Source organism: Lagenorhynchus albirostris, chromosome 4 (assembly GCF_949774975.1).
Source record: "Lagenorhynchus albirostris chromosome 4, mLagAlb1.1, whole genome shotgun sequence".
Classification (NCBI taxonomy): Eukaryota; Metazoa; Chordata; class Mammalia; order Artiodactyla; family Delphinidae; genus Lagenorhynchus; species Lagenorhynchus albirostris.
Genome location: NC_083098.1, coordinates 112,693,156 through 112,720,220, shown reverse-complemented (window position 1 = coordinate 112,720,220; position 27,065 = coordinate 112,693,156). Strand labels below are relative to the sequence as shown.

Genomic DNA, 27,065 nt, shown 5'->3' with positions numbered 1-27,065 from the left:
CTGAGATTTATAGTTAAGTGACTTAGCTAGTGAGGGAAAGACGTGGGACTTACCTTTATCCTTCTGACTTCACAGTCTTTGTTCTGAGCCACTGTGACTATTGTAAATACACTTAGCTCCAAGAGCAAAAAAGTGATCGAAAGAAGTTTATTTTTCTCACATAGGAAATCCAGAGGAGTTAGTCTAGGGCTGTTGTCTTGAGGCTGTCTTCAAGGAACCAGGTCCCTTCTCTCACCCTGCTGTCTTTATGCGTCTGACCTCACACCAAGTCACAACATGGCTGCCATGTCCCTATGCATCACAGATGCATTCCAGGAGAAAGAAGGGAAGGAGCAAAAGTCAAAAGCCTTTCAGAGAGGCATCATCTTTTTATCCAAGAAGGAAGCCCTCAGAGATTGCAGCCTATGTTTCATTGGCCAGCTCTAGTAGCAAAGAAGGCTAGGAATTTGATAGTTGTTTTCCAGCCTTTACAAAGTAAAAGGCAGGGGAAGTCAGTTGGGTGGGTGTTGAGTGAGCCCTACTTAAATAGCACATACACAAAATAGCCTACACAGTCTCGGCTCAGTTACACACCTGATAAAGTGGTGAGTTACTAAGCCTCTAGAGAGGGCTCACAGGATCTAGTCCATTCTTTTTGATCTGATATTTCTGTTCTCTTCAGCCAAACCTGATTTTTTGCTCTTACCCAACAATGCACTTTGAAGTTCCCCAGACTCAACCCCCTCAGTATACTCAGGATGCCTGCATTCTGCCACTAAGTATACATTAGTGTTAGAATAGACTGCGTGTGCCAAAATACCTGTACTTATACCTTAAAAAGCACAAGAGAATTTTTATTTCCCTCCCTCTGAACTATCTAGGTCAGGGTCCAGGAAGGAAGGCTCCAGTATCCTCAGTGACCTGCATTCCTTCTATTTTGTTGCTAACTTCCACATGCAATTCCTGGCTCATTCAATCTTTGAGCGCTTCCAGAGCAGCACATAGTAGGTTCTAATAGAAGAGAAGGGGGGGCTTCCCTGGTGGCGTCAGTGGTTGAGAGTCCGCCTGCGGATGCAGGGGACGTGGGTTCGTGCCCCGGTCAGGGAAGATGCCACATGCCACATGCCGCGGAGCCTGCGCGTCCGGAGCCTGTGCTCCGCGGCGGTGAGAGGCCCGCGTACCGGAACAAAAAAAAAAAAGAGAGAGAGAAGGACTTAGGTTAAATTAGTTGAAGGAAATGATTTCAACATTCTAAGTAAGATGCTTTTCTACTTTTCACCTTCTACGTAATTGGAGTTAACAGTTCTACCTGAGCTCCACTAGATGGCAGCACATTACATATAAAGTATGTGAATGTGCGAATTATTTTCTAAAAACTGGAGGAACCTGAACTACAAATCCCAACATGCATTAGGCACCTGACCTGATTTGGAACAAAGGTCTTAAGTTTGTTGCCCGCGCAGTGATCTGGAGGACGCCATCAACTTGCTGCAATAAAGTAAGATTTCCCAATATATTTTATATTTTTAATATTTATTTATTAATATATTTATTTTTGGCTGCGTTGGGTCTTTGTTGCTGCCCGCGGACTTTCTCTAGTTGCAGCCAGCGGGGGCTGCTCTTCGTTGCGGTGCGCGGGCTTCTCATTGCGGTGGCCTCTCTTGTTGCGGAGCACGGGCTCTAGGCGCGCAGGCTTCAGTAGCGGTGGCGCGTGGGCTCTAGAGCGCAGGCTAACTAGTTGTGGCACACGGGCTTAGTTGCTCCGCGGGATGTGGGATCTTCCTGGACCAGGGCTCGAACCCGTGTCTCCTTTATTGGCAGGCGGATTCTTAACCACTGCGCCACCAGGGAAGCTCTCCCAGTATATTTTAAATGAAACTTTGGCCAGGGAAAAGGAGAGGTTTTCTTTTCAGATGTTAGTTTTGCACATTACCTTTTTTCAGGATTAAACTTAGCAGTTAGTTCAGGATACGGATGGGTTTTTAACAAGTTTGAAACTCCGGTAGGTTTTTCAAAATAGCCAAAGGAGAGGATTTCACAGTGTCAAAGTGGACATTGTTTTCCTGGCTTATGAAGAAAGAGATCCTGAAAATGCTCTGTGTCTCTGCTAATCAAAAATTAACACTTTGAGAGAATTCTCTGGTGGTCCAGTGGTTAGGACTTGGTGCTTTCACTGCTGGGGCCCGGGTTCAATCCCTGGTGGCGGAAATAAGAGCACATAAGGCCTACGGCGCAGCAAAAAAAATTTAACACTTTGATTCCAACAGTTAGAGTAAGAAATCCATCATGTCTGGTTTTCATGTTGGATTTCTTGAAAGTTGCCTCATTTCATCATTTCAGCCCATGTTTGCACTCATTTTTCCAAACAAATCCGTTTTAATATAATAGTGCGGTTATATCTAGTAGTAAGGCTTTGATTCGAAAATCTGGTCCCAGAAAATAGGGAGGACAGCTCGGGGGAGGTTTTCATAGGGAGCAAAACGGCTGCCCTGTGCTTCAGCAGTTGTTTAGTAAGTTCTTCCGTGGGTGTCAGAGCCTCCTAGGGAAACATTTGCAATGTGCCTTCACAGTCCCATGACCCAGAAGTCACTAATGCCAATAGTGTACAACAGCAACTTTTTAATACATCATGCTCGAGACTGGGGGAGGGTAAAGATTATTGGAGTTTCGACTCTTAACCATGTTTTAAGTAAAAACGTATCACTCATGTAAGAAGAAAAGTAAAAGCTGAAAATTCATTGCATCAGAGTAGGTCAGGCATTGTAAAAGCCCAGCTCTCCGTCAATCAGAGACCATCGGTGAAGTCGTAAGCTAGTCCCTGGAGTCGGCTCTTATAAAAACGCGCTGTTAGTCTAGCCCTCCGAGAAGCTGACTCCGAGAGAGTTCAACACGCACGGGATTTATTAGGGGAAATGCTGGTGCGAGAGAAAATGAGTAGGGATCTAGGTAAGGCTGGGAGAGCCAGCAGACCACGACGGAAGTCTGCCTGCAAGGGAGGGAGTGAGGGACGCTGGGCTGGGCGGTGTGGGCGCATCCTTCACGGCGCGGGAGGGTCCGCGAGGCCGGCGGGAGGAGCTCGATGTGTCCCAGAAGTGGGCCTGCCTTAGCGTTCGTGCCGCACTCAGGCATCGGCTGGGAAAGGCCAGGGGGGAGGTGGCCTCTGCACAAACTCACCGATGGGTTTCAGAGCACAGCGCCGGCCTCGTGGTCAGTTACTGGGCACCTGTTCCACAGAGCCGCAGGCCCCTGGCGCTGCGTGGGGATTTAGAACCACGAGGTCTTCTCTTGGACCCGCAATCAGGAGGCCTGGGTTTGAATTCATAGCCGTGAAACACTGGGCAAGCCACGTAATGTCTTTGAAGTCTGTGCACTGATGACCGGACCCTGTGTCAACTCTTAAACACTTCCCTCATCCACCTCTGCTCTCCGTCCCTGCTGTTTCTCCACCGTCTCTGCACCACTGCCGCCACCTCCGAAGGAAACCCCCTGCTCTCGCCTGCTCACTCCCTCCCCAGGTCTGTTCTCCACTGTGAGCTTTCTAGAATACACATCTGATCATGTCATGCTTTTGAAAGCCTCATTGCCCATTGCCCACAGGAGTAACTAGCCCTCAGAAAGGAGAGCTTGCACAAAGAGTGGAGGCTTGAAATCCCGGTGAGTGCACATTGGGTACAGCAAAAAGCCAAGTTTGGCTGAAGAGAACAGAGATAAGTTCAAAAAGCAATATCTGGATCATGTGAGCCCTCCAGGCAAGACTAGCTAGCTACCTGTACTCTTTATCAGGCAGGTAATTGAGCAGACTGATTGTGGACGTCATTTTGTGCATGTGTTGTTTCAGTTAGTTCACTCAACATCCACCCAACTCACGCCCTCACCCCCACCTTTTTACTTTGTAAAGCCTGGAAAACAAACTCAGATTCTTAGCCTCCACTGCTAGAGCTGGCCAATAAAACACAGGCTAGAATTTCTGAGGAAGGCTTACTCGTTGAATAGAAAGGTGAGGCCTCTGAAAGAGTTCAGGCTTTCCTTCTTTCTGCCTGGAATGCAGATACGATGTCTTGGGAGAAAGCAGCCATTTTGTGGTTGGTGTGTGGTCAGAGGCACACACTAAGAACAGCAGGGTAAGAGAAGGGACTTGGTTCCTTGCAGACAGCCTCATTTAATCATCATTTGACTCTTCACGACCCCCAACCTCATCACTAGCCATTCCTCTCACCCTGAGATCTACAATCCAAGCACTGACCAAATATCTCTGCACATCATATTTCCCCTATGTCAGAATTTCTCAGTCCTCCCTTTTAAAAATTACTGATTGCGTCTGTTAAAGTGTTACTGATGAATGCTTAAACTTTAAAACAGGATCAGCAGCGTTGTTGGATAGAATGTTCACATAGCAAAAGAGTCAGGAGACCTGAGTTTGGTTCTGGCTCTGCCGTTGACCAGTTCTATGACCTTGAGCAGGTCAAATCAGTTCCCTCATCTGTAAAATGGGGGTATTGGACATGATCTGATTTTCCAACTCTTTTTTTTCAGTGACTCTCTGAGGCCAACTGTGAAATCTTCCCAAGGGACATGGAAAAAACACAGATGATTAATAGTGCAGACCCCAAGAAAAGTTTACAAGAGAGGAAGCAAGAAGCAGCCCCAAGTAGTAAGGACCCACCCAGTGCCATAGCAGTGTGTGCAGGGAGGGCCAGCGGGGAGGGTGGGTGGTAGTGAGGGGATGCTGCTGTATCAGCATCAGAGGCTGACTTCTCTGGGTACTGAAAAAACCTGAAGATGGGTTAAAGTCCGATGTCTGTCTGTCACCAGTTATCACTTCAGTGGTTTTTGCTAAATGTTTTTCATATGCAAAGCTAGGTATTTAGAGTAATCATTCTTGGAGAATGATGGGAGTATTCTCAAGTGGTAGGAGTATTTGTACAGAGGTGCTGTCGTCAGGTTCTTAAAGGAGTGCATTGAACCGTTCCTTCTAGACATTACTGCACAAGGCCATGTGCTACAGTGTAAGCCATTAAATACACATGTCTTTAGATTAAACCACAGGTTCCATTATGGGTCGACTTGATGGGAAGGTCATCGTCCTGACAGCAGCTGCTCAGGGGATTGGCCGGGCAGCTACCTTAGTAAGTTATTATCTTTTGTTGTTTGCTTACTAACTTTTGAGGTATTGAATTATGTGGCTGGGTTCCATGGGTATTTATTTCTGCTCTTTTTTTTTTTTCTTTAGTGCTTCTGTTGTCTTAAGTTACAAAAAGAAAAGTGACTACTCCTAACTCCAGGCAGATAAAGGAATGAATACCTCACATGTTTATTATGTGACATCACTGATAACCTTTGACCTAAGAAACTTCTCTCTCTGCCTCAGTTCCTCTGCACCGTAATAAATTTACTGCAGGGACCCTACAGAAGTGCATGGCTTTCTGAAATTATGTCAGTCCAGATATAGGACTCCAGAGTTATGAGACTATCAAGTTACCTTTGCCTTCTAATTTGTATCAACTTCTCACACATGAAACCCCCCACCAGAGCTAATAATGCACTGTTATTAGGAGGAAAAGTGTTGATATAACCCATTTTTCTCTTACTATTTGGAGTTTACTCACCTGCTCAGAAATAGAATGCATGCTATCAAATCAAAAAATAATAGTATTTTGAGAGGTGTTTAATAACAGAATCCTATTTTTTTAAAAAAACGTTTTATTTGGTATTAAAGGGACAAAGTCAGCTGACAAGCACAATGTATGTCACGTTGTTCTAATTAATGATAAAAATAGTAACAATGGGAAGGATGAGGTGAGACTAGATAGTTTGAAATTCCACCCATTTTATAGGGAAAACAACAGCGAAAATAAGATAAAAGAGAAAGGCTAAATGACTTTCAGTTCATGAGAGCAGTTTAACCATGTAAACAAAGGATTTATTTGTGCATTGTGTCTACCAGGCTTTTGCAAGAGAAGGTGCCAAAGTCATAGCCACAGATATCAATGAGTTCAAACTTCAGGAACTGGAAAAGTACCCAGGTAAGCAACTCCGCAGCTTGAATCTGGGATTCAGTCTACAAGGGATTATAAATCATTAGTACTTACATGTTGAAAGAAAATTCCTTCGCTGCTCAGCTCCACTGGCCGCCTTTTTAGAGCCTGATTCTCTGATACCAATTTGTATTCTGTGAACCTAGAGACAAAAATCTGTACACTTAAGTGTAAACAAAGTATTTAAGCTGTATACTTAAAATTTTTAATTTATCCAACATGTCAGAGGATTCAGTAGCTAATGACAAAATCATATGTGAACATTTAACAGTCGTTATGTTACCTTTTGATGACAACTGTACCGCCCTCGTCTGAGTGCAGCGCTGTCCAAGAGAAACATGATGTGAGCCATATGCATAATTTTAAATTATCTAGTAAATTTTACATTTAAACTCGACATTTAAAATGTTAAAAGAAACAGGTGAAAATTAAGTTTCAGAATATTGGTTTCAATATCATGACCAGAAACCCTAAGAGATTACCCAGATTATTTAGGTGTATAGTACCCCTTACAGCACCACACTGAACCTAACTCCAACACCAGAGGACTTCAGTTTGAGTTACTCTGAAAGAAAGCAGAACCGCTGAAAGAAAGAGAACTTACCTGGAAGTCAACTATTCCAGCAAAATAGAACAGGTTCCATGATCAAACACAAATCAGTTCACTGACCTAGTTAACTGCATTAGACTTAAACTGAATTATAATTCCTATAAGTCAAAGTCAAACTGTTGGAATAGAAAAGCACAGAAGAAAAGAAGTCTTTCTGCAACTCAGTTTCAGTCTTGTCTTTCTTTGTTTATAACCTTTTCTTTCTATATCCAAAAGAGAATAATAAACTATATATATTTTTATTTAAAGCATAAAAATAATGACTGCTGCTTTCATTAGAGAATGTTCAGGGGGTTTCTGTGCAGTATGTATCTCTCAGACCCCATGCCGGATCTCTCATGTCTGGCTTTCAAGTATTTCATTCCCTCTTCTGGCCTCTCGTTTCTTCTACTAGTAATTTTGTCCAGAAGTAAGTGATGGTACCCTTGGCCAACAGAGTCATTTCTAAAAAATAATAAAATTAACATAAAGGTAAAGTGCTCAAGTAGAAACAATCCCTTATCCACCGCCCCTGCCCTTCCCCTTCACACAGAATTCAGCACTACTGTAGCACTGACTCAACCTCTGGGGGAAAGAATGGGCTAAAATGAGCCAACTCTCAGCTATTACTGCTGGCTTACTGAGAAGCATCTGTTGTAGATCATTCATACTTCACTGTGAAGTCTTTACTCAGAAAAGACCTGAATCATTCGTTTCAGAGAATAGAGAGAGAGAGGGAAGAAAGAGACGTGTTACTGGGTGGTCAAAGTGGGGAGGACGTGAAGATTTTTACTGAGAGTCTTCAGACTGTGAAGACCCTACGAATGATCAACAATCCTACAAAGCCCCACTGGACAGATATTACCGTCTTCACACTTCGAAACAGCTGAATCTTCAAGGCTAACCATTCTTTATGAGTATAGGCAAATAGTGTCCTTTGTTTTATTTTTCAGGTGTTCATACTCGGGTCCTTGATGTCACAAAGAAGAAACAAATTGATCAGTTCGCCAATGACATTGAGAGACTTGATGTTCTCTTCAATGTTGCTGGGTAATTCATAGCTCTTTAATTTCACTGTCCTTACAGAAAGCTTTCTGCAACTTTCACTAAAAGAATTTTGATAATATGGCAAAATTATTCACTGTGAACCATAATATATTCCTTGGGGAATGTGGCTAGATTTTTGGACAGAATTTTACAAGTAAGACAGCCATAGACATTGACATGGGCTTAGGGCCTAAAGGCCGTTAAGGTCACGCAAGGCAACCAATACTAACGCTGTTGCTCTCCTCAGGGCTGGTAACAGGCTCATGCCAATGGACTTGTTGCTGGTGCTCTACCAGGACTTATAAAATAAGAAGAAAAACTGTTTTCCAGTAGAGTGCCTTTAAAAGGAAGTATATATACACCAGAAGCCAAGTACTCAGTTTATTGAAATGAAGATGTTGCCAATATTTTGGCATATTCTAGTAAGTCTTTTATACCTCCCAAGCTCAGTGTTTCTTACTGGGACAATCAGTCCCAGCAAAAGAAGCTTCATGTTGTACCTTTATACACGGCACAAAGAGAATGGCTTAATTAAACTTATTAGGGTGGTACCCAGCTTGCTGAACCATGCATGAATGATGAAAAGCTGGACCTGGGGCAGCTACATGTAGATACAACGAGTGCTGGTACCCACTGTCCCTTCTCAGGCATGACAGTAGATGTGAGGAACCAGGAACTCAGTAGACACCTCCGATATCCCACTCTTCTTGTGTAGCGTTACATTTGTACTGCTGCATTGGTAGAAAAATTCTAGAGCCTTCTAATATATTTCTATGGTTCTTCCCAATCATGATTCAGAGTAAAAAAAAAAAAGTCTCAGTTTATCCATAGTTTATCATATGTTACAATGTTTGGAAATTAAGGTAACGATTGTGATGATCTAGTTTATAAATAACCTGCTCATTCCTCCTATGAGAATATACCCAGAGCCATGAAAAAAACAACTAGCAAAATTAGTTTCTGAGCACCTGTTAAATTTTAAGCAATGTAAGGGGAACAGAAATAGAGGATGTGGTTCTTGCTGTCATTCGGTTGAACTAGAAATACAGTGGTGCATAGGGATCACAACTGACAATATTTTATAATTAATTACATAATTTTTGTCTAGGGGACAGTGAAATCAGTTAGGACTCTAACTGATGTTTAGAAAGCTTCCTTGAGGAAGTGTGACTTCAAAAAGAGTGAAGGTTATTTTAAAGGTTTTGTCTTATTGTACGTTGTTTACTCAGTATGTTAGAACTGTACAGTAGGGGTATTACTTTGCTACCCTGAGATGTTGAGTTTTCCTTGCAGTTTTGATTTCCCTTGAGAATGTTAAATCTGTGCCACCTGAAGGCGCTCTTGATCTTGAAATAGGAGTTAGGCCAAGCGCCCTGTTCTCCTTTGTTTTTAATGGCAGCGATGTTTCCTGCTAAGTAGGTACAGAGTTTCTTATGTTTGGTGGCTTCTAACTCCTGCCTTCTTTTAAAAGAAGGATTTTGTCTTCAAATAAATTTTTTTAGCTTATGTTGTTGGGATACTTCCTCACCTAAGGTACTAAGTGATACTGTGTTTGAATTGTTAATCTTGCTAAGGGAAAGGACAATGGTCTAAGCCAATAAATGACAATAAAAAGGATAAGGAAATGGAATAGAAATGTTTTTCAATGATCATCTTTTTCCCCGTGGTTTAATCACACTTCCAGTTTCGTCCATCATGGAACCATCCTGGACTGTGGGGAGAGAGACTGGGACTTCTCAATGAATCTCAACGTCCGCAGCATGTACCTGATGATCAAGGCCTTTCTTCCTAAAGTAAGGTGACCACCACCGCTAGGATGAGTACCAGTGGATAAGTAGGTCTCCATACTGGACATCCAGAGAGGATCCCTACTCTGAAGAGTGATAACAGTGAACATAATGACCAACCTGTAGTGAACACTGATATCAAAGCATTTCATAGAAATTAACTCACTTAACTTTCCACTTCATTCATTCAAGGAATATTAAGCACCATGTGGCAGGCTGCTTTCCAGGTGCAGAAGGCACATCAGAGAACTAAACAAAGTCCTGTCTATAAGGGAGGTACTATTTTGAGGGGCGAGATACGATAATGTGTAATCAAATAAACTCTAACGTGTGTGGTGGTTATAAGTACAGTGAACTTAAAAGAAGCTAGGTTAGGGAATTCCCTGGCAGTCCAGTGGTTAGGACTTAGCACTTTCACTGCGGTGGCCCAGGTTCAATCCCCTGGTTGGGAAACTAAGATCTCACAAGCCACGCAGCGTGGCCAAAAAAAAAAAAAAAGAAGCTAGGCTATCAGTGAGGTCTAGTGGGAGGGCCTCATTAATAAGGTGAAATTTTCATAGAGGTCCCGATGAAGTGAGCAAGCTGTCCGTTCAGGTATCTGGGAAGAGGGTTCCAGGGACTGGAACAGCAAGGGGGCATGTGGGACCAAAGCAGTCGAATGAGGTAGGTACTATCACAGCCACTGTGCAGAAGGATGAAACCGGGAGGTTAGATAACTCGCCTAAGCTCATATAACTAGCAAGTGATTAGAGCCAGGATTTGAACCCTTGAAGTTGGGCCCCTTCTTGAATGTCAGCATCTAGGCCCCCCCATCTCAAGGTGGATGTACCCATTGCTTTTCTGTACCCCGAGTATGCTCCTTGCACTCCTGCTTTTAGCTGAGCCACAGAGGTACTGGAGAGGTGAGAGACAGCGTGTGCTAAGGAGACAGTATTCCTCCTGAGTCTGCTACCCTTGAATTTGCCAGCCTGCACACAACTCCTGACTGTTTCTCATTTTATTTTACAAACAAGCATTAAGTGCCTTTTGATGGAAAGCACCACGCTAGGTTCTCTGGGGGAGGGGGCGTATAAATATGAAAAACATTGACTTCAAATGAGCTTAGAAGCCAGTAGTAGCAGACAACACAGGCTCAGACAATGACCGAGGTTGACTTTGTACAGAACCGGCTCAGTTCAAGGTTGTAAGTTGAACCCTAGTGAAATGCAGAAGAGCCATGCTTCTCTTCCATTCCAGCTGGATTAGATGACTGACATACTGAATGCTGCCCAACCCAGGGCAGGAGAAGAGTTTTGTTTTGTTTTGTTTTGTTTTTTGCGGTACGCGGGCCTCTCACTGTTGTGGCCTCTCCCGTTGAGGAGCACAGGCTCCGGGCACGTGCAGGCTCAGCGGCCTTGGCTCATGGGCCTAGCCGCTCCGCGGCATGTGAGATCTTCCCGGACTGGGACACGAACCCGTGTCCCCTGCGTCGGCAGACGGACTCCCAACCCCTGCGCCACCAGGGAAGCCCAGAAGAGTTTTTTGATGACAAGGCAGGGCAGATACTTTGCTCTGGACATTGGGCCTAACGTCAAGAAGGATACAGATGAATGCTAAAAGGAAAATTAGAGAAATTGACTTAGTAACTAAAAAAAACTAAAAATTTTTTAATCTTCTTGTTTAGCCCCTAGAAGGAATCTTTGGGTTGGCTCATGGAATGTTGAACCAGCAAATTTTTTTAAAATATAAAATTGCCTTTTTTTTTCCTTATTTGGAGTTCATGAGAATCTGTTATTTGGAACTTAAATGTATTTTTTGAAGACTAATCCTTAGCATAGGATATGAGGAACAGCAGAGGCTGTGGTAAAAGAGGAAAGCTCAGGTCAGGTGAATAAGACTTACACATATATGAGACTCACTGTAGTACTGAATGCTTGACAAATATCAGGGAAGGACATAGGTGTGAGATACAGTGGAGCTGAAATTTAAGCTTGTTAAGTGTTAACTTTTAAAATACCAGACATTAACTTGCAAATTAGCGAGTTTGTGTATGAGTTAAAGCATCTTAACAAGAATCCACATGAGCCAATGAAACTCATCTGTAAGAAATCCTAAGAGTTATTAATGACTGGGATGGGGAGTCAGAATGGGTTGGTGCCACTTGTTAAAATGACCCCAACCGACCTCACCTGGGATTCTGGAATCTGGCATTGGAAGACCTTAGGAACAGCCTGAGCTCTGCCCCTAAGTTCGCCACGGGACCTGGGAGATGGCACCTGTGCTCTCTCGGTGTCTATTTCTTCATTTAAAATGAGGGTGATAGATTACACAGTCCTTTCCAGCCCTAATTATGTTCACTAACCATGACGCACATATACCAGATAGAACTTTCCAGGGGAAGCCAGGATTTAGAGTCTAGGCAGATTTGAAAGGTCAGATGGTCAAAACATAGGAACACTTGTAGGAAATTTTTGTTCATGGATAAGCATACAGAAAACCATTCCAAGACTGGAAGAGCAGTCAGAAGGCAGAGAACAAATTAAAAATACTGCGAAAAGAGGTCAGTGTAGAATCCAAGGTCCACCAGAAGAGAGGATCCGTTACAACGAGGGTTCGGGGAGGTCTTGGATATTTGGGTGTTCTCCTCCTTTGCTCTATCTTAGAAGAGTCTCTCGCACGTAGAGCTGCTTAGCAAACATTTGCTGGATGAAGAAATGAATCTAGGTTGTCAGTCCAGGTGAAGGTCAGGCATGGAATCACTGAAGACCCAAGAAGCCAAGGTCTGCCAGGTTTAGAAGCTGGGCTCTGGTCAGTGGGGGCAGAAGAGCTGCGTCACAGTAGGACTAACTAGATGCAGCTAGAGGGAATCTTCAGAGCTCTTTGTAGCATCCGCCTGAGCTTCTGGGAGATCAATCCTAGACAGCATTACTACATCCAGGCACTTCTCTTTATTGTTGTACCTGCCAGAGACGGCTGTTGCATGCAGAGCCAGGAAGAGCATTCACACCATGACAGCAGGTGCTGAGCTGGTGTTGAGAAGGCAGCACAGAAGGACGCAAGGACTGGGCTCTAGAATCAGCGGCTAGACCTGGGCTGAGTGGACAGTCCAAGTGTTAGTGGGCAGCAGTAGCATCTCCCAGGTGACTGTTTTCTAAAGTTCTGCCTGAGGATTTTATTGCATTTCAGAAGATCAGAGACTGAACTTATTTAATAGCCCATCTTTATATATTAACTTGGGCTACATGTATTCCATATGTATTAAAAATGGATTGTATATATTATCAATTATACCTCAGTGGCACTGGGAAAATAAATTAATTTAAATGGGTTATGTTATTTGCTAAACTGGATAAGAAAGAATAATTTTAAGGCTTCGTTTTCAACACTTATATTTTACTAATTTTCCTGGTCTTTTTTATGAGGACCCCATTTCATTATGACCCTCTTTATTATATAGACAAACAAGTTGGGTTCAATATTTTCTTTCCCTGCCATCTTCTGGATTTCACTGGGTCACCTCAGCCTCTCCTTTTATCCTTTTAATCCATTCAACATAATACCTTAGGGTTGTTTTAGACTTTCTGCTCTTAGGTACCGATTAGTAGCTAAGTATCAAAACAGAAAGTAAGAATACTATAAGGAAAAATAGAATCTTGGCAAACTCATCCCCGGATCATCCAGTTATTCACCTTCTCCATTCCTACACCTCCTTGAAAGCTGCTGGATAAACTAACCCCAGCAGAAGTGACTTTTTTCTTTGACCCTTTACACTGCCTACTGAGACTCCTCCGTCTTAGAAGCTCTTTCTTTACTTGATTTTCATGACAGAGCATATCCTGGTTCTCCTTCCTCTGTTCTCCACCTCCCCCAGCACTTATTTTAACTCTTCACCACCTCCTCCTTGTTCTTTATGGTCATCCCTGCAGCCTCTGATTTCAGTAAGTTAGTGCCCACGAGGCAGGCATTCTCTCCAACTCTTGCTTCTTCCCCCCAAACATTGATGGGTGGATACCCATGCCCTCGCATATACCTATATCATCTTGAAAACATACATACATCTTTTAATTAAATATAAGTTCATCTGAAAACATTTTTTAATTCATAGCAGCTTTTTTCAGTGATATATTTGTTTAGGTCTGGGGCAGAGCTCAGCAATCTGCACTTTAACCTAGCACCTCAAGAGATTTTTTTGTTTTGTTTTGTTTTGTTTGCAATACACGGCCCTCTCACTGTTGTGGCCTCTCCCGTTGAGGAGCACAGGCTCCGGACGCGCAGGCTTAGCGGCCATGGCTCACGGGCCCAGCCGCTCCGCGGCATGTGGGATCTTCCCGGACCGGAGCACGAACCCGTGTCCCCTGCATCGGCAGGCGGACTCTCAACCACTGCGCCACCAGGGAAGCCCCAAGAGATTTTGATTCACTGAAACATATTGACTGGCTGCTGTGTACCCTGTCTAGGAGGACAGGACAGCCACAGACCCTTCTCTTAAGACTTTCACACTTTCTGTGTGGGATTCTGAAGGACGTATTCTTAGGAAACACTGCCCTAGACGGGGAGCAGCCCTCGCTGCATGTAACCATGTACCAAGTCCTGCTCACGTACCTCGGCTGTCTCCACCTCTGTTACCCACAGACGTTTCTGCTCTCTACTTTCATTACGCCTTTCCTAAATCCCTGCATCAGCTTCCAGTGCTCTCCTCTACAAGATGCCATAGTAATCTTTGTAATCTTCAAATCTGAACATGCCACTGCCCCTCTGCATTAAACCCCTCATTGTCTCCACCGCATTGCCTTCAGGGTAAAGCCAAAATTCCTAAATTTAGCCCCACTGGCCTCTGCAGCTTTATTCCTCCCACATTCTGTCTTCCAGCCAGACCCATCCCTTCTTCCCACTTCCTTGGGAAGAAAATACCCTTCTCTTTTATTTTTCTGATTAACGCTCTAGCTTTCAAAAAATCAGACCTCTCCTGAGTGCCCTGCAGCCTGGTCCTTCTTTCCACGTCCGCCCCCTCCCCAGTGACAGTCTTTCCTCTTGCTGGATGCAGGTTATACCAGCCACTTCAATCAGACTGGCAGCTCTATAGGCAGGCAGGGACTGAGTCATTTCTCTTTGAATCTCCTCGACCTACCACTGTACCTGACCACAGTAGGTATTCAACTATATGTTGAATATGTGATGAATGGAGAACGAGTTTTCCATCGGGAACATACAGTAACATTAACATTCATTAGCCTTTCATTTAGCTCAGAGTTCCTTCTTGGTCTTGCTGATGCTTTTATGCCACAGGAAGGCAGTAAACCCCTGGGAAGTGTTCCTGCCAATGTGTACACAAGCCATCAATTCCCAGCAATGATTGGGTGAGACCATTAAGACTGCTTAACAGGGAGTTCCCTGGTGGTCCAGTGGTTGGGACTCCGTGATTCTACTGCCAAGGGCCCGGGTTCAATCCCTCGTCAAGGAACTAAGATCTCACAAGCTGCGTAGCGTGGCCAAGAAAAGAAAAAAGAAAATAAAATCCGTTAAAAAAAAAAAAAGACTGCTTAACATGCTTAACAGTGCTTAATGTTACTAGCTAATATGATGGTCCTGCAAACCATAAGTAAATGCGCATCTTTTAAAGAGGTAGTATTTTTAGCCTGCAGAGTAGCATCTTTTTTTGGTCTTTGTTTTGTTTTGGCAGATGCTTGCTCAGAAATCTGGCAACATTATCAACATGTCCTCTGTGGCATCGAGCATCAAAGGTAGGTGTGTCTTCCTCTGGGCATCATGACACACGTACTCACACACCTTCAAGAGCTAAGGGTTTGGGGAACAAGCATAGCAGAGATCATAAAACTGCTTTTTTATACATTGCTCTAAAGTTTCTTAAGTACCAGTCCTTTTGCCTTAGATGTGAACCAGTCATAAAGTTAAATATAAGTTGGTTTGCTTTGCTCTACCTTTTATTCCTTCTATTGGATATGGAAATGAAGATCAAACGGGGAGAAGGAAACTTTTATACATGTAATTAATCAAACAAATGTATTAGACACCCACTAGATGTCCCTGACCCCAAAGAATTCACAGTCTAAAAGGGGGGAGAGTCAGGCAAATGCACATCTTCTACAGTGTGATAGGGTCATAACAGAGCGTTGTACAAAGTGCTGTTACATAGCAGGGACATAACTCTGCCTGTGGACTGGGGGAGTGCTTCACAAAGACATTTGATCCAGCCCTAAATGAGAAGTCAAGTTGAAGGGCCAGACTGCAGTGCAAAAGTGGAGATGATGGACAGTGTCACTGTCTGGCACAGATGGATTTCGAGTTGAAAATGAAGTAGTTACTGCTGAGATAACATTCCTTTTCTTAGCAAGGAGGTACACAGCAAGCCTGCACAGGAGACGAATGCAAAGAAATGCCTAAGCCTCTGGGTTTGTTTGGGTTGTGTTTTGTTTTGCTTTGCTTTACCCTAAATTTCTTCGTTCTACCAACTGATGATGAAAAACTAAAGCCACTGCTATCACTTAGGTGCAGCATCTCAACACCGAAGTCTCAACTGAATTGTGCCAATAAAGATATTATTTTCCCAGATTCAGAAACTAGCTCTATTAAAGGAGAAAATCTGATATCGATTTTTAGAAAGGGTGCAGGGACTTCCCTGGTGGTCCAATGGTTAAGACTTCGCCTTCCAATGCAGGGGGTGTGGGTTCGATCCCTGGTCGGGGAGCTCAGATCCCACATACCTCGAGGCCAAACAACCAAAACACAAAACAGAAGCAATATTGTAACAAATTCAATGAAGACTTTTTAAAATGGTCCACATAAAAAAAAAAATCTTAAAAATGGTGGAGTGTGAGGAAGCATGACAATGGTCTCCTGCTTCCTAAAGTTGACTGTGTTTTTTTATTCCTTCAACGGTTGAACTTTCCTTCATTCTCAGGAGTTGTGAACAGGTGTGTGTACAGCACAACCAAGGCAGCTGTGATTGGTCTCACAAAGTCTGTTGCTGCAGACTTCATCCAGCAGGGTATCCGGTGCAACTGTGTGTGTCCAGGTGAGTTGGGCACTGTGGGACTATGAACTTGTCCTTTCTGACCTCCCGGCTGCCACTGTGAAAAGTATCTATGTAAGCTTGTTTACCACATGTTGTATTGTCATTGGGAAAAGCTCCAAAGAAAAAAGAGTCCAGGCTTATTAAGATAACAGTCCAATGGTAAGTTGGGAAAGAGATCCTAAGTCATTAGGAATAACCCACAGATGTGTTAAAAGACAAAACTCAACCAAGTAATTTGAAGATCTAATTGGCTTTATTCAACGATTCATGAATCAAGTAGCATCCCATCTAGCAACTAGAAGGATGCTCCAGGGAATCATATACAAAAATGGAAGGTTTTCATAGAAAGAAGGGTGGGGCAAGGAGGTCATTGGCAAAAGAAAAGAAAAGGTTATTCTGGGCTGGGACTGCTGTTTTAAGGGGGAAGGGATGGCACAGGTTTTATACTACAGGTTGCCTCTTCTTCCTCTAGGGGGATAGAGAGGACCCACGGGGGCCCAATTACCTCATTGGTGCTAACCAGAAAATTCCAGACTGGTTGATTAAGATTACATTTCTGGTAAAGGTTGAAACTGCAATTAGGTTAGGCATTAAATGTAGGTTTTGTATCATGGGTTTTAGCACAAGTGATGCCATTTTGATTTAACAGATGCAAAAGGTTTAAATGCTACTTGTGTGGATGGGGACAATTCCAAACCCTGTGGTTGAGAGACATAACTGGCCAGGGCTTGGTGTTTTAGAAGCAAGCCCAGGATGGCCTCATCAGGGGAAAGTTGAAATGTAGACCATGCTCACAGGACAGCAGGAAGAAAGAGGAGCCTCCCAGACATAGGGAGCCACTGAGTCATGTCCATCACCTGGGGTGGCCCATAAGCAAAAAGGAGGGATTCATACCTTCCTTTATGCTGTAAAGAGGGGGTCAGCAAACTATGGCCTACAGGCCAGATCCGGCCTACCACCTGTTTTGTAAACACAGTTTTATCGGAGTACATCCACACCCAGTTTGCTTTTATATTGGTTAAGTTTGCTTTCATGCTGCAGTCAGAGTTGAGTAGTTATAACAGACCAAATGGTTCTCAAAGCTAAAAATATTTCCTGTCTGGCTTTTGACCAAAAAGTATGCTGGCCCCTCATATAAAGGAAAGGAGAAAAGCAGAACTTATTATGAGTAGAAAGGACATTTATGTTTACACTATACTGTAGTCGATTAAGTGTGCAATAGCATTGTGTCTAAAAATACAATGTACATACCTTAATTCAAAAACATTTTATTGCTAAAAAACGCTCACCATCATCTGAGCCTTCAGTGAGTCATAATCATTTTGCAGTAGTACCATCAAAGATCACTGATCACACATCCCCATAACAAATATAATAATGAAAAAGTTTGAAATATTGCAAGAATTACCAAATGTGACACAGAGACATGAAGTGAGCAAATAAATGCTGTTGGAAAAATGGTGCCTATAGACTTGCTCGAAGAAGCATTGCACAGGCCTGAAATCTGTAAAAAATGTAGTATCTGTGGAGCTCAGCAAGCCAAAGAGAGTAAAATGAGGTCTGCCTAAGAAGAATTATCAACTTCCTCTCTGAAAAGAAATTCAATACTGCATGTCCAGAATCAAGGTTTCTCTTAGTAGTTCACAACTGGTATTGTGGCTTTGGGGAGGAGAAGCAATTCACAGTTACCTGTGGGACCTTTCAAAACCTGAGGGGCATGCCAGCATTTGGAAAAGGAGTTGATGGGGAACACCGTGTGTAGTTTGGAAAGTGCCACTGGAAATTCTGATGTAATTCATCATGGTCTCCCCTCAGGTTGAAACCCACTGACTTTGGAAAGGGGGAGACTACTAAATAACCTTCAAGGGACAGAATTTCCATGATTGACGTGTTCTGTTTAATTTTTCTTAGACTAGAACAGTAAACATAGGTAACACCAAGAAAGAGGAGGTTACAGGAGAGAGAGTTTCACCGGGTTTTAACATACACGTTGGTGATACTTGAGTCTAGCTATTTTTGGTGCCATTTTCCCAGTGGAATAAATGGCAAAATGATTTGGAAAATGTGGTTGTTTTGAAGCTGGACTTTTCAGAAGATTGGAAAATATATTCTCCCACTGTCTGGAACAAGGAACTAGCTGTGACTCACTGAGCCAGTCACAAAGAAAATGTGACAAGGAATGAGTGTGTCTGGGTTGGTGCTGATGATATAGTCACAACACTTCAACACCAGACTGGTGTGGACAGTGGCATGGTGTGTCAGTCTGTGCCAGGGACACAGCAGAGTCAGGTGACAGTGGAATGAAGTGCGAGGCATAGGCTTGCTACAGAGTTTTCATGTAATAGTCATGAATACCGGCCATATGTAAGAGTCGGTGAGCATTTGCCTCAGCGGGAGGAAGCTGTTAAGGATTTTGAGGAGGGCGTTAAGTGAATGCTTAAGGTGCCTTGAACACACTGTTGGTAGAATTGTGGACTTTAAGGAGGCTGTTGATGAGGCAAGTGAGGAAAATATCACCAGAAATTGGATACAAAGAGATTTTCGCTTTGTGGTTTAAGAAATTTCATCAACACTATTGCCTGCGGTAACTGTGGAGGGTAGAAAATGTTCCTGATGAACCAGGTGATGTAGCCAAGGCAGCTCCCACCCAGCCTATTGAAAGTGTTGCCTGCTTACAGTGAAATGTGAGAGCACAGAGACAAGCTAAGGAAAGGGCTGTTAAACAAAAAGGAGTCAGGATTTGCAGATTTCGAAGATTCCCAGTCTCTCCAGAGAAATGGCAAATGATAATAAAATTAAGAAATGGTTTCCGAGGCGGGGAGGATAATAAATTAGAAGATTGGGACTGACGTATACACACTACTATATATAAAATAGATAACTAATAAGGACCTACTGTATAGCACAGGGAACTCTACTCAATACTCTGTAATGGCCTATATGGGAAAAGAATCTAAAAAAGAGTAGATATATGTATATGTATAAAGACTTACTTTGCTGTACACCTGAAACTAACACAACATTGTAAATCAACTATACCCCGATAAAAATTTTTTTAAAAAAAAGAAAGAAATGATTTCCAAGCAAACATCAAATCTGTGGCACATCCAGGAGCATGGTCTAAGGATGGAGCTGAGAGTATGACAGTGAAATCACTTGCTATGAACTTAGAAAGATCATGTGGTCTCCGGGAGTACGGTCAGCAGAAGAAAGCCCTCTGAAGAGAATTTGCAGATGACAGAAGTTAACAGAAATGTGTGGGAACTTGCTCGGTAAAGAATGTGAACTAAGTGGGATTTAAAAATTTTTAGTCATTATTATTTTTCTTGTTTTTAAGTAAAATAAAGTTATATTTTTTCGATGAGAAATATGAAACAATGGTTAAAACAGGAATTTAAAACCGACGAAAATAGGCAAGATAATGAGGACAATTAAGAGCCACCTAAGTTATCGAGGACTGTGATGGGTGTGGAGTTGTCCCTGAGAATCCGCCCAGAGTGAACCTGACAGCAGAAAATGTTTTTGAGATCATTAGGTAGTCTGGGTCCTTATACTGATATAGTGCTTGTATGATTTTATCTATAATACATCTCAGGGTTGTTGCGAGGATTAACTGAGATAATACCTATAACAGTGCTTAAAATCCATAAAGTATCATATCAATGTGATGTGACTAAAGTATGTCCTGGGAATGCTGGGTGTCATTTTTTGCCTAATATACTTCACAAAGAAGTATAGTCTGTGTTTTTGAAAATCATAGACATTTATTAAAGAATTTATAAGCCTATTAAATAAAAAGCAGGCAGGTAGAGGTGAAATTGTCACTCCAAGTCATGGAGAAGGCTTTCACTGATCGTTGTATCATATGGAAAGGAAGTTTAAAATTTAATCATCAATTTCTTTTTCAGTCTAAGTAAGTAACCAAGCTGAATGCCCTCCTTTGATTTAGGAACGGTTGATACCCCATCTCTGCAGGAAAGAATACAAGCCAGACCAAATCCTGAAGAGGTATATCTGCTATTTTAAATGTGTTTAAATCCTCTGGTTAAAAAAAATAAAAATGCTCCTTCCTTACCTAGAGTAGACAAATCCATAGAGACAGAAAGTAGAAGGGTGGTTGCCAGGGGCTGGGGGAGAGGGAGTGGGGAGTTATTGTTTAATGGGGATAGAGTTTCACTTTTTCGAGATGAAAAGAATTGTGGAGATTTGTTGCACAATAATAGGAATGGACTTAACACTACTGAACTGTACACTTCAAATTGGTTAAGATGGTAAATTTTATATTATGTGCATTTTACCACATTTTCAAAAAATATGAAAATGCCCTCTTCTTTAATACTATCTTTCTGATCCGTCACAGTCTCTGTAGGTTTTAGTATAAAACAGATAGTTTGAGTAGATTGGGAGTCACCATAGTCCTGTTTGGTCCACAATTAAAGATATTGATATTCTCCTGTATCTTGTATCATGTATAATTAATCAAGGCAACAAGCCAGTGGTACCTTTGTAGATTCCTCTTGCCTTTGACCTTCTGAAGGTGTTGCAGGTGAGTTACTTCAGCTCACATCACTGATGTCCGGTATGGTTTCTGGTTCCAGGCACTGAGCGATTTCCTAAAGAGACAGAAAACAGGAAGATTTGCAACTGCAGAAGAAATAGCCCTGCTCTGCGTGTACCTGGCCTCTGATGAAGTAAGCACTGTTCTTCCCAGGGGCTTCATTATCCTCAATCACATTTGGCCACAATTTGCTCATCAAAATAGTATGATTTAGGGAGTGATGGCATGTAGGTGCTAAGATGCTGCTTTTACAAGATGGGAATAAGTTCTGATTTAATTTGCTCATAGAAAGGCCACTTTGATCTGAGCCACCAACTCTTCCTCATTCAACTTTACATGTCACTGAATCTGATAGCAAGTGAAGTGGTGGAGGATTGAAAAAAATTAAATTGCTCAATTTTATAATTACTTTCAAAAATTACAATTTGGGAAACCATTTGTAAATTTGATTTGTAAATCAAACCAGTGAACCTCCAAAATTATGAGAGCTTCTGGTGAAATGGGGAAAGGGTTAACCAGATTTGCATCCAGGAGACACAGAATTAGCATCTGGTGTTTTCAGTTTTACTAGTGACTTGTTTAGAACAATGCCAGTACCTCTTGTTTTTCCCTATGAATTTTTACTTATTTATCATCACGTATGGAAATTCCTAATTCTGTCTCTTTCCACGTTGCACCTATTTAGTAATCAGTTTTTTCCTTAACGGCTACTGTATATTTTTTAATGGCAAACAGCTGTGAAAGCAGAAACTTTCATAAGAGATATTTCTTATAAGGTATAAAGTACAAGGGCATCCCCTCTGTTTTTGTTTGTTTGTTTGTTTGTTTGTTTTTGCGGTACGCGGGCCTCTCACTGCTGTGGCCTCTCCCGTTGAGGAGCACAGGCTCCGGACGCGCAGGCTCAGTGGCCATGGCTCACGGGCCCAGCCGCTCCATGGCATGTGGGATCTTCCCGGACCGGAGCACGAACTGGTGTCCCCTGCATCGGCAGGCGGACTCCCAACCACTGCGCCACCAGGGAAGCCCTAAAAATGTTTTAACTTAAACATGGATAATAGACTCAAATTTGTGTTCCTAGTTTTAAATTCACCTAAAGCCTGAGGCAATGGAAGAGGCTGGAAGGAAAGACATCATAACAGGAGTACAGAGTGTTTTAAAGTTCAGTATATATTGTATAGCACAGGGAACTCTACTCAATACTCTGTAATGGCCTATATGGGAAAAGAATCTAAAAAAGTGGATATATGTATATGTATAACTGATTCACTTTGCTGTACACCTGAAACTAACACAACATTGTAAATCAACTATACTCCAATAAAAAAAAATAAAATTCAATATATGAAGACTGATCATATAAAGTAGATAAACTAGGGGGTTATTAGACACTCTACCAAGAAACACCCCCAATTTCTCCAAGTTTTTTTTAAAAGGCAAGCTTTCTGTTTTACATATGGACTCTTCTAGATCTTTCTAAAAGGACAAAGGTCCTTTTGTTGCACATTTCAAGCCAGAACATTCCCAAATATTTGGTAACCTAAGCTCTGGCTAAACCAGGGCAATTTAGCTTATCAGCAGTACCCACAAATCAAATGAGCTCTTGTGAAGATACAGATTCAAAGAAATCAGAAAGGTTAATGTACTTAGTCATTCATAATCTGCCTAGTCATTTCCTCTGCTATGAACAACTGTTGTTAATAGTTCTGAGAAGTAGTAACTGCTCTGTCACTAAAACATTTCAACCTCTGTATCTGTCACATTCACCACCACCTGGTGTGCACCAAGTTACACTGAAGAGGGGCTAATTGATGAGTAACACACCTCCTCACTCCTGCCTACTCCCCTTTCCTTCTCTCTTCTCTCTTCCAGTTAGTTCCCTGGTCGTGTACTATTCACAGACATAAAACAGAGGGGGGTGCTCCCCTGGTGGTACAGTGGTTGAGAGTCCGCCTGCCGATGCAGGGGACACGGGTTCGTGCCCCGGTCCGGGAAGATCCCACATGCCGCGGAGCAGCTGGGCCCGTGAGCTATGGCCGCTGCGCCTGCGCGTCCGGAGCCTGTGCTCCGCAACGGGAGAGGCCACAGCAGTGAGAGGCCTGCGTACCGCAAAAAACAAAACAAAACAAAACAAAACATTTTTAAACCTCTACCACAAGAATCACTTCAGCTTTAATTCTTTAGAAAATGAAAAATTCTATGGGGAAAAAAATCAGTAATTTTTAAACTTCTTTAATTTTGTACAGATTTGGATGTCTGAAACTAGTATAGAATTTTTTTTTGGTTAATAGATTATAATAATTATTACTCATATAAATTTTAAAAAGACATTTAGTGTGCTTCAGTACCTGGAATTACCCATGTATATTGATTAACTAAATATACATCTTTTTTTTAAAATTCTGTTTGGTAATTGACATTACTACTTTGTTACTGACACACTTGATTATGTTCAAAGGTTTATTAGTGGCATAAAACTCAGCTAGTTAGAATACTTCTGAGATTCAAAATGAAAATGTACTGTTTTAGCCTATACTTTATCCTAATTCGGGTAATGGCTCTATATCACAAAATTTCTTAACTTTCTGACTCTGAGTCCAGACACTCTTAGAATGATGTGACATGTGCTCAAACACCAGCCAGAGGCCAGTCAGATCCAGATCACAAGAACACTCAGCAGTTTTAAATCATCTGAAATTTAATTCAGATTTTCCTAATTTCTATTTGTTAAAAGTGTGGTTTCCTGGTTCTATGAGGATAAACTGTTTAGCTATCTCAGTCAGGAAAATTGAAGAAACACAACCTGGTTAATTGTTCTATCTCCTTGTGTTTATCCCTGCAGTCTGCCTATGTAACAGGTAATCCTATTATCATTGATGGAGGCTGGAGCTTGTGATTTCAGGATCTCCTTGCTGGGAAGGCAGGCCGTTCCTGTCTACAGTGAACCTGCTTATGAAGAAAACTCACCCATCCTCTCTTTCCTATTAATGGCATATCAATGAAAATAAGACCTTTTTGATGATGTCATTGTTCACAAGAGTCTGATTCTTTAAATATATTCATCTCTTTCTAATCTCTTCTGAAATCATTGTAGATAGGTGAGATAATGAACTCACTGCAAAAAGAACATTTTAAGAATAAACCTCAATTTCTAAGTGTATAAAATTAAAATGTGAATATGAAGAAAAAGGGAAGTTTCTTTTTTAAGAAAAAAGCTATTCATTTCTATTTTACTTCTGTTTTGCGTATTCAAATATTTTTGTACGATTCTGCATTGGTCTGTATGTGGGTACTAATTTTAAAATTTTACACAGTCATAAGTGAACACCAAAGGTATAAAGGAGTTTGGCTTCAGTAACTTACACTTAAAGGAGTTTAGGTTCAGGACTATATATTGTTGATCTGTTATGTAAAAGAAAAATAATCATCAGATGTTTATCCTTAATGGATGTCATCACTTATAAGTAAATACTTTTTTTTTAGTCTAACTAAAAAGTCTTTATTAAAATAAGCAGTATTTGACATGGACATAAGAAACATATAGTTAACTACCTTACAGTATTGTCAGTTTGAAGAATATTTTTCAGATTAAGTATAGATTTCCTCACCAAATTCTGAGATAACAGACAAGAGAACATGAAACTTAGAAATAGTCTCCGGATGAAGAAACAGAAATAAATCATGTAACAGGAAACAAAATTAAAGAAAATAAAAGTTTCAATAAGAAATTTAAATTCATGGAAAATAATTCCATAACAGATTACTAGGGAGAAGTTTTTTCTTGCTCTTTTAGTTTCAGGGTTTTATGTTTGTGTTTTATTTGTTGTTACCTCAAAAGACCAAACGGTATGATGCACATGTAGATACTCAGTAAATGAACAGTTAATCTTTCATCTCAGAACTGTAATATTAAAAAGGAAAATTTTGAAATGGACAATGAAAGTTTAAAATTTTATGTATGAGGAAGAACATGCAGTTGATGAAGGTAAGTTAAAACCAACAGCAAAAAATAAAACAAAATAAAATAAATCTGACAGCAAAGGATATTTTGACTAACATTCCTGAAGAGTCCATTGATTTTAAGATTTGCTTTAGGGTTCTGGACCAGGTATTCCACTACTGGACCACATGTAGCTTGGTTGGTTACCTAGAACCTAAGTCATCCAATTTCTCTTCCATTTTAGTTTTTCCTTTGTAAAATTAAGGAGTTGGGCCAAATGACTTGGGTTTCTTTTGATGTATCATTATCAAAAGGCTGTAACTTCTTATCAAGTGAAGTAATGGAACACTGAAGCTTTTAAGCTTTTATGAAGTACTTCATGCTCTGAGCCATTATACATGTACATGTAAGCTATTAAAAAATGAATTATAAATAAACATGATGGGACTTCCCTGGTGGTCCAGTGGCTGAGACTCGGCGTTCCCAATGCAGTGGGCCCAGGTTTGATTCCTGGTCAGGGAACTAGATCCTGCGTGCCGCAACTAAAGATCCCACGTGTCACGAGGAAGATGGAAGACCTCTCATGCAGCAACCAAGACCCGGCACAGCCAAGTAAATAAATAAACACATGATGAACACTGCAAAATGGACTCTAAATATTAACAAATGCTCCCTCAGAGTGAGTTCTCCCAGAGATAACTATAAACTATAAAACATTATAAACAGTAAAAACTAGCCCAAAAGTTCAATGTTCTCCAAAGTCATGTTGATCAAAGCATGTGATGTATCGATGATCATATGACTGAAAGAAATGGAAAAATATATTTGATTTCTGTTATAAGAGGAAGCTGGATGTCACTAGAAACTTTGGCGAGCTTTAGGAGAGGAAGAGGTCTGTTTAGGAAAATAATCATTTTAGGTGCTCTGAAGAAGCTTAATAGACGGAACCTAGGTTCATCCATTCTCTCCATAAGGGAGGACCTAAGAGAGAAGAATGAGTGGTTTCTGCCTGGTGGAGACATTTACGTGACATTGTACCTCTTGCCTGCAAAACGGCGATTAAAATTGGCACTTGCTTAAAGGAGTGAAAAACAGGTAAGAAAATTTTCATTTCTGTAGGAAATGCAAATTACCCCGAAAGGGGCACACGCGCATATACACACACTTAGTTGAAAGGGGAGGGGGAGGGAAATATAGAGGAAAGGAAGACACAGAAATGGAAGGCAGAATTAAATGAATGCTGATGGAAAAAAAGTCATAAACGGAAGAAGGGCAAGTGTTAAGCGATGAAAGGGAGAACAAGTCTTTTATCCCACTTAATTGGTCACCTGAAGAGAGGTCTTCCCGCCCCACCTGAGAAGACACTTCTAAAAAGCACAACTAAAAAGGTGGCGTGAAAATCCAGAATGTAGAAGGGAACGATAAAGCCAGCAATTTGCTGCCCGGGCCGCACTCCTGGCTCCGCAAGAGGCAGTGCTGCGCGTCCTCGCCCAGGAGCTCGTCATCGCCGGCCGAGACGGCGCCAGGGTCGGCGCGCGCTGGGCAACCATCCCTGTAGCTTCCCGGGAAGACACGCTCGTCCGGTCCCCAGGGGCCGGCGAGGCCGCCCACCGCGCGGCGCCGCCCCGAGGTCCCGGGAAGTGTACCCGCGGTTCTCCGGACCCCCAGTCAAGCCGCGCGCCCGCCCCCTGAGGCCCCAGACCCGCGGAGAGCGCGTGGGGTGGCCGCTACTGGGTCCCACCCACCCGGGCTCCCTGAGCGGTCCACACAGCCCGCGCCCTGCCGCCTTCCCGAAACCGCCCACGCCGCGGGGAAGGCGGGGCCGCAGACACCCGGCGGCGCGCCCAGCGCCCCGCTATCTGCAATAATTGCAGCCTCCGCCGCTGCCTGGGGCGATGCGCCACCCGGAAACCGGCTCCGCCGGGCTCCCCCGCAGGCCTTTGAGCCCCTTTTTGCACCCATGAGGCTGAGCCGGCTGCCTGAGCCAGAGAGCGTTAGGTGAGTAGCCCCCGGAGAGCACTGAGCGTAAATTAAACCGGCGGCCGTGGCGGCAATCCTCTAGTGCCGGGCCAGAGGCTGAGAGCTAGCGCCCAGCGCCTTCTGGTTGTACGCAGAGTGGTG

General features: G+C 42.4%; 2 protein-coding genes across 4 annotated transcripts in view; both read left to right on the top strand.

Annotated features, from left to right (window-relative positions):
• Nucleotides 1-1,396: 1,396 nt before the first annotated feature.
• BDH2 (3-hydroxybutyrate dehydrogenase 2) lies at nt 1,397-24,075 on the top strand. Of its 2 annotated transcripts, XM_060148536.1 has the most exons (11): nt 1,397-1,477; nt 4,513-4,630; nt 5,014-5,105; nt 5,924-6,002; nt 7,557-7,653; nt 9,335-9,443; nt 15,097-15,157; nt 16,336-16,449; nt 20,399-20,457; nt 21,048-21,140; nt 23,847-24,075. In XM_060148536.1, exons 3-11 carry the CDS (start codon nt 5,034-5,036, stop codon nt 23,898-23,900), a joined length of 738 nt encoding a protein of 245 aa, XP_060004519.1. In that variant the 5' UTR covers nt 1,397-1,477; nt 4,513-4,630; nt 5,014-5,033; the 3' UTR covers nt 23,901-24,075. The 2 variants fall into 2 exon arrangements, with proteins under 2 accessions (XP_060004519.1, XP_060004520.1); XM_060148537.1 differs by lacking the exon at nt 4,513-4,630 and having other exon boundaries at nt 1,416-1,477.
• A 2,438-nt stretch (nt 24,076-26,513) lies between these two features.
• Nucleotides 26,514-27,065, top strand: part of SLC9B2 (solute carrier family 9 member B2) — a 117,733-nt gene continuing 117,181 nt past the window's right edge. For both annotated transcript variants that reach the window (XM_060148533.1, XM_060148534.1), the window contains exon 1: nt 26,514-26,942. The gene's annotated coding sequence lies outside the window, so the exon portion shown is untranslated. The remainder of the gene's footprint in view (nt 26,943-27,065) is intronic.

Excerpts from the sequence above, each read along its gene's own strand:
- BDH2 (XM_060148536.1), top strand. The coding sequence starts at position 5,034 with ATGGGTCGACTTGATGGGAAGGTCATCGTCCTGACAGCAGCTGCTCAG. Across the intron at positions 7,654-9,334 it reads GTTCTCTTCAATGTTGCTGG|TTTCGTCCATCATGGAACCA; the intron begins GTAATTCATAGC and ends TCACACTTCCAG. Across the intron at positions 16,450-20,398 it reads GTGCAACTGTGTGTGTCCAG|GAACGGTTGATACCCCATCT; the intron begins GTGAGTTGGGCA and ends CCTTTGATTTAG.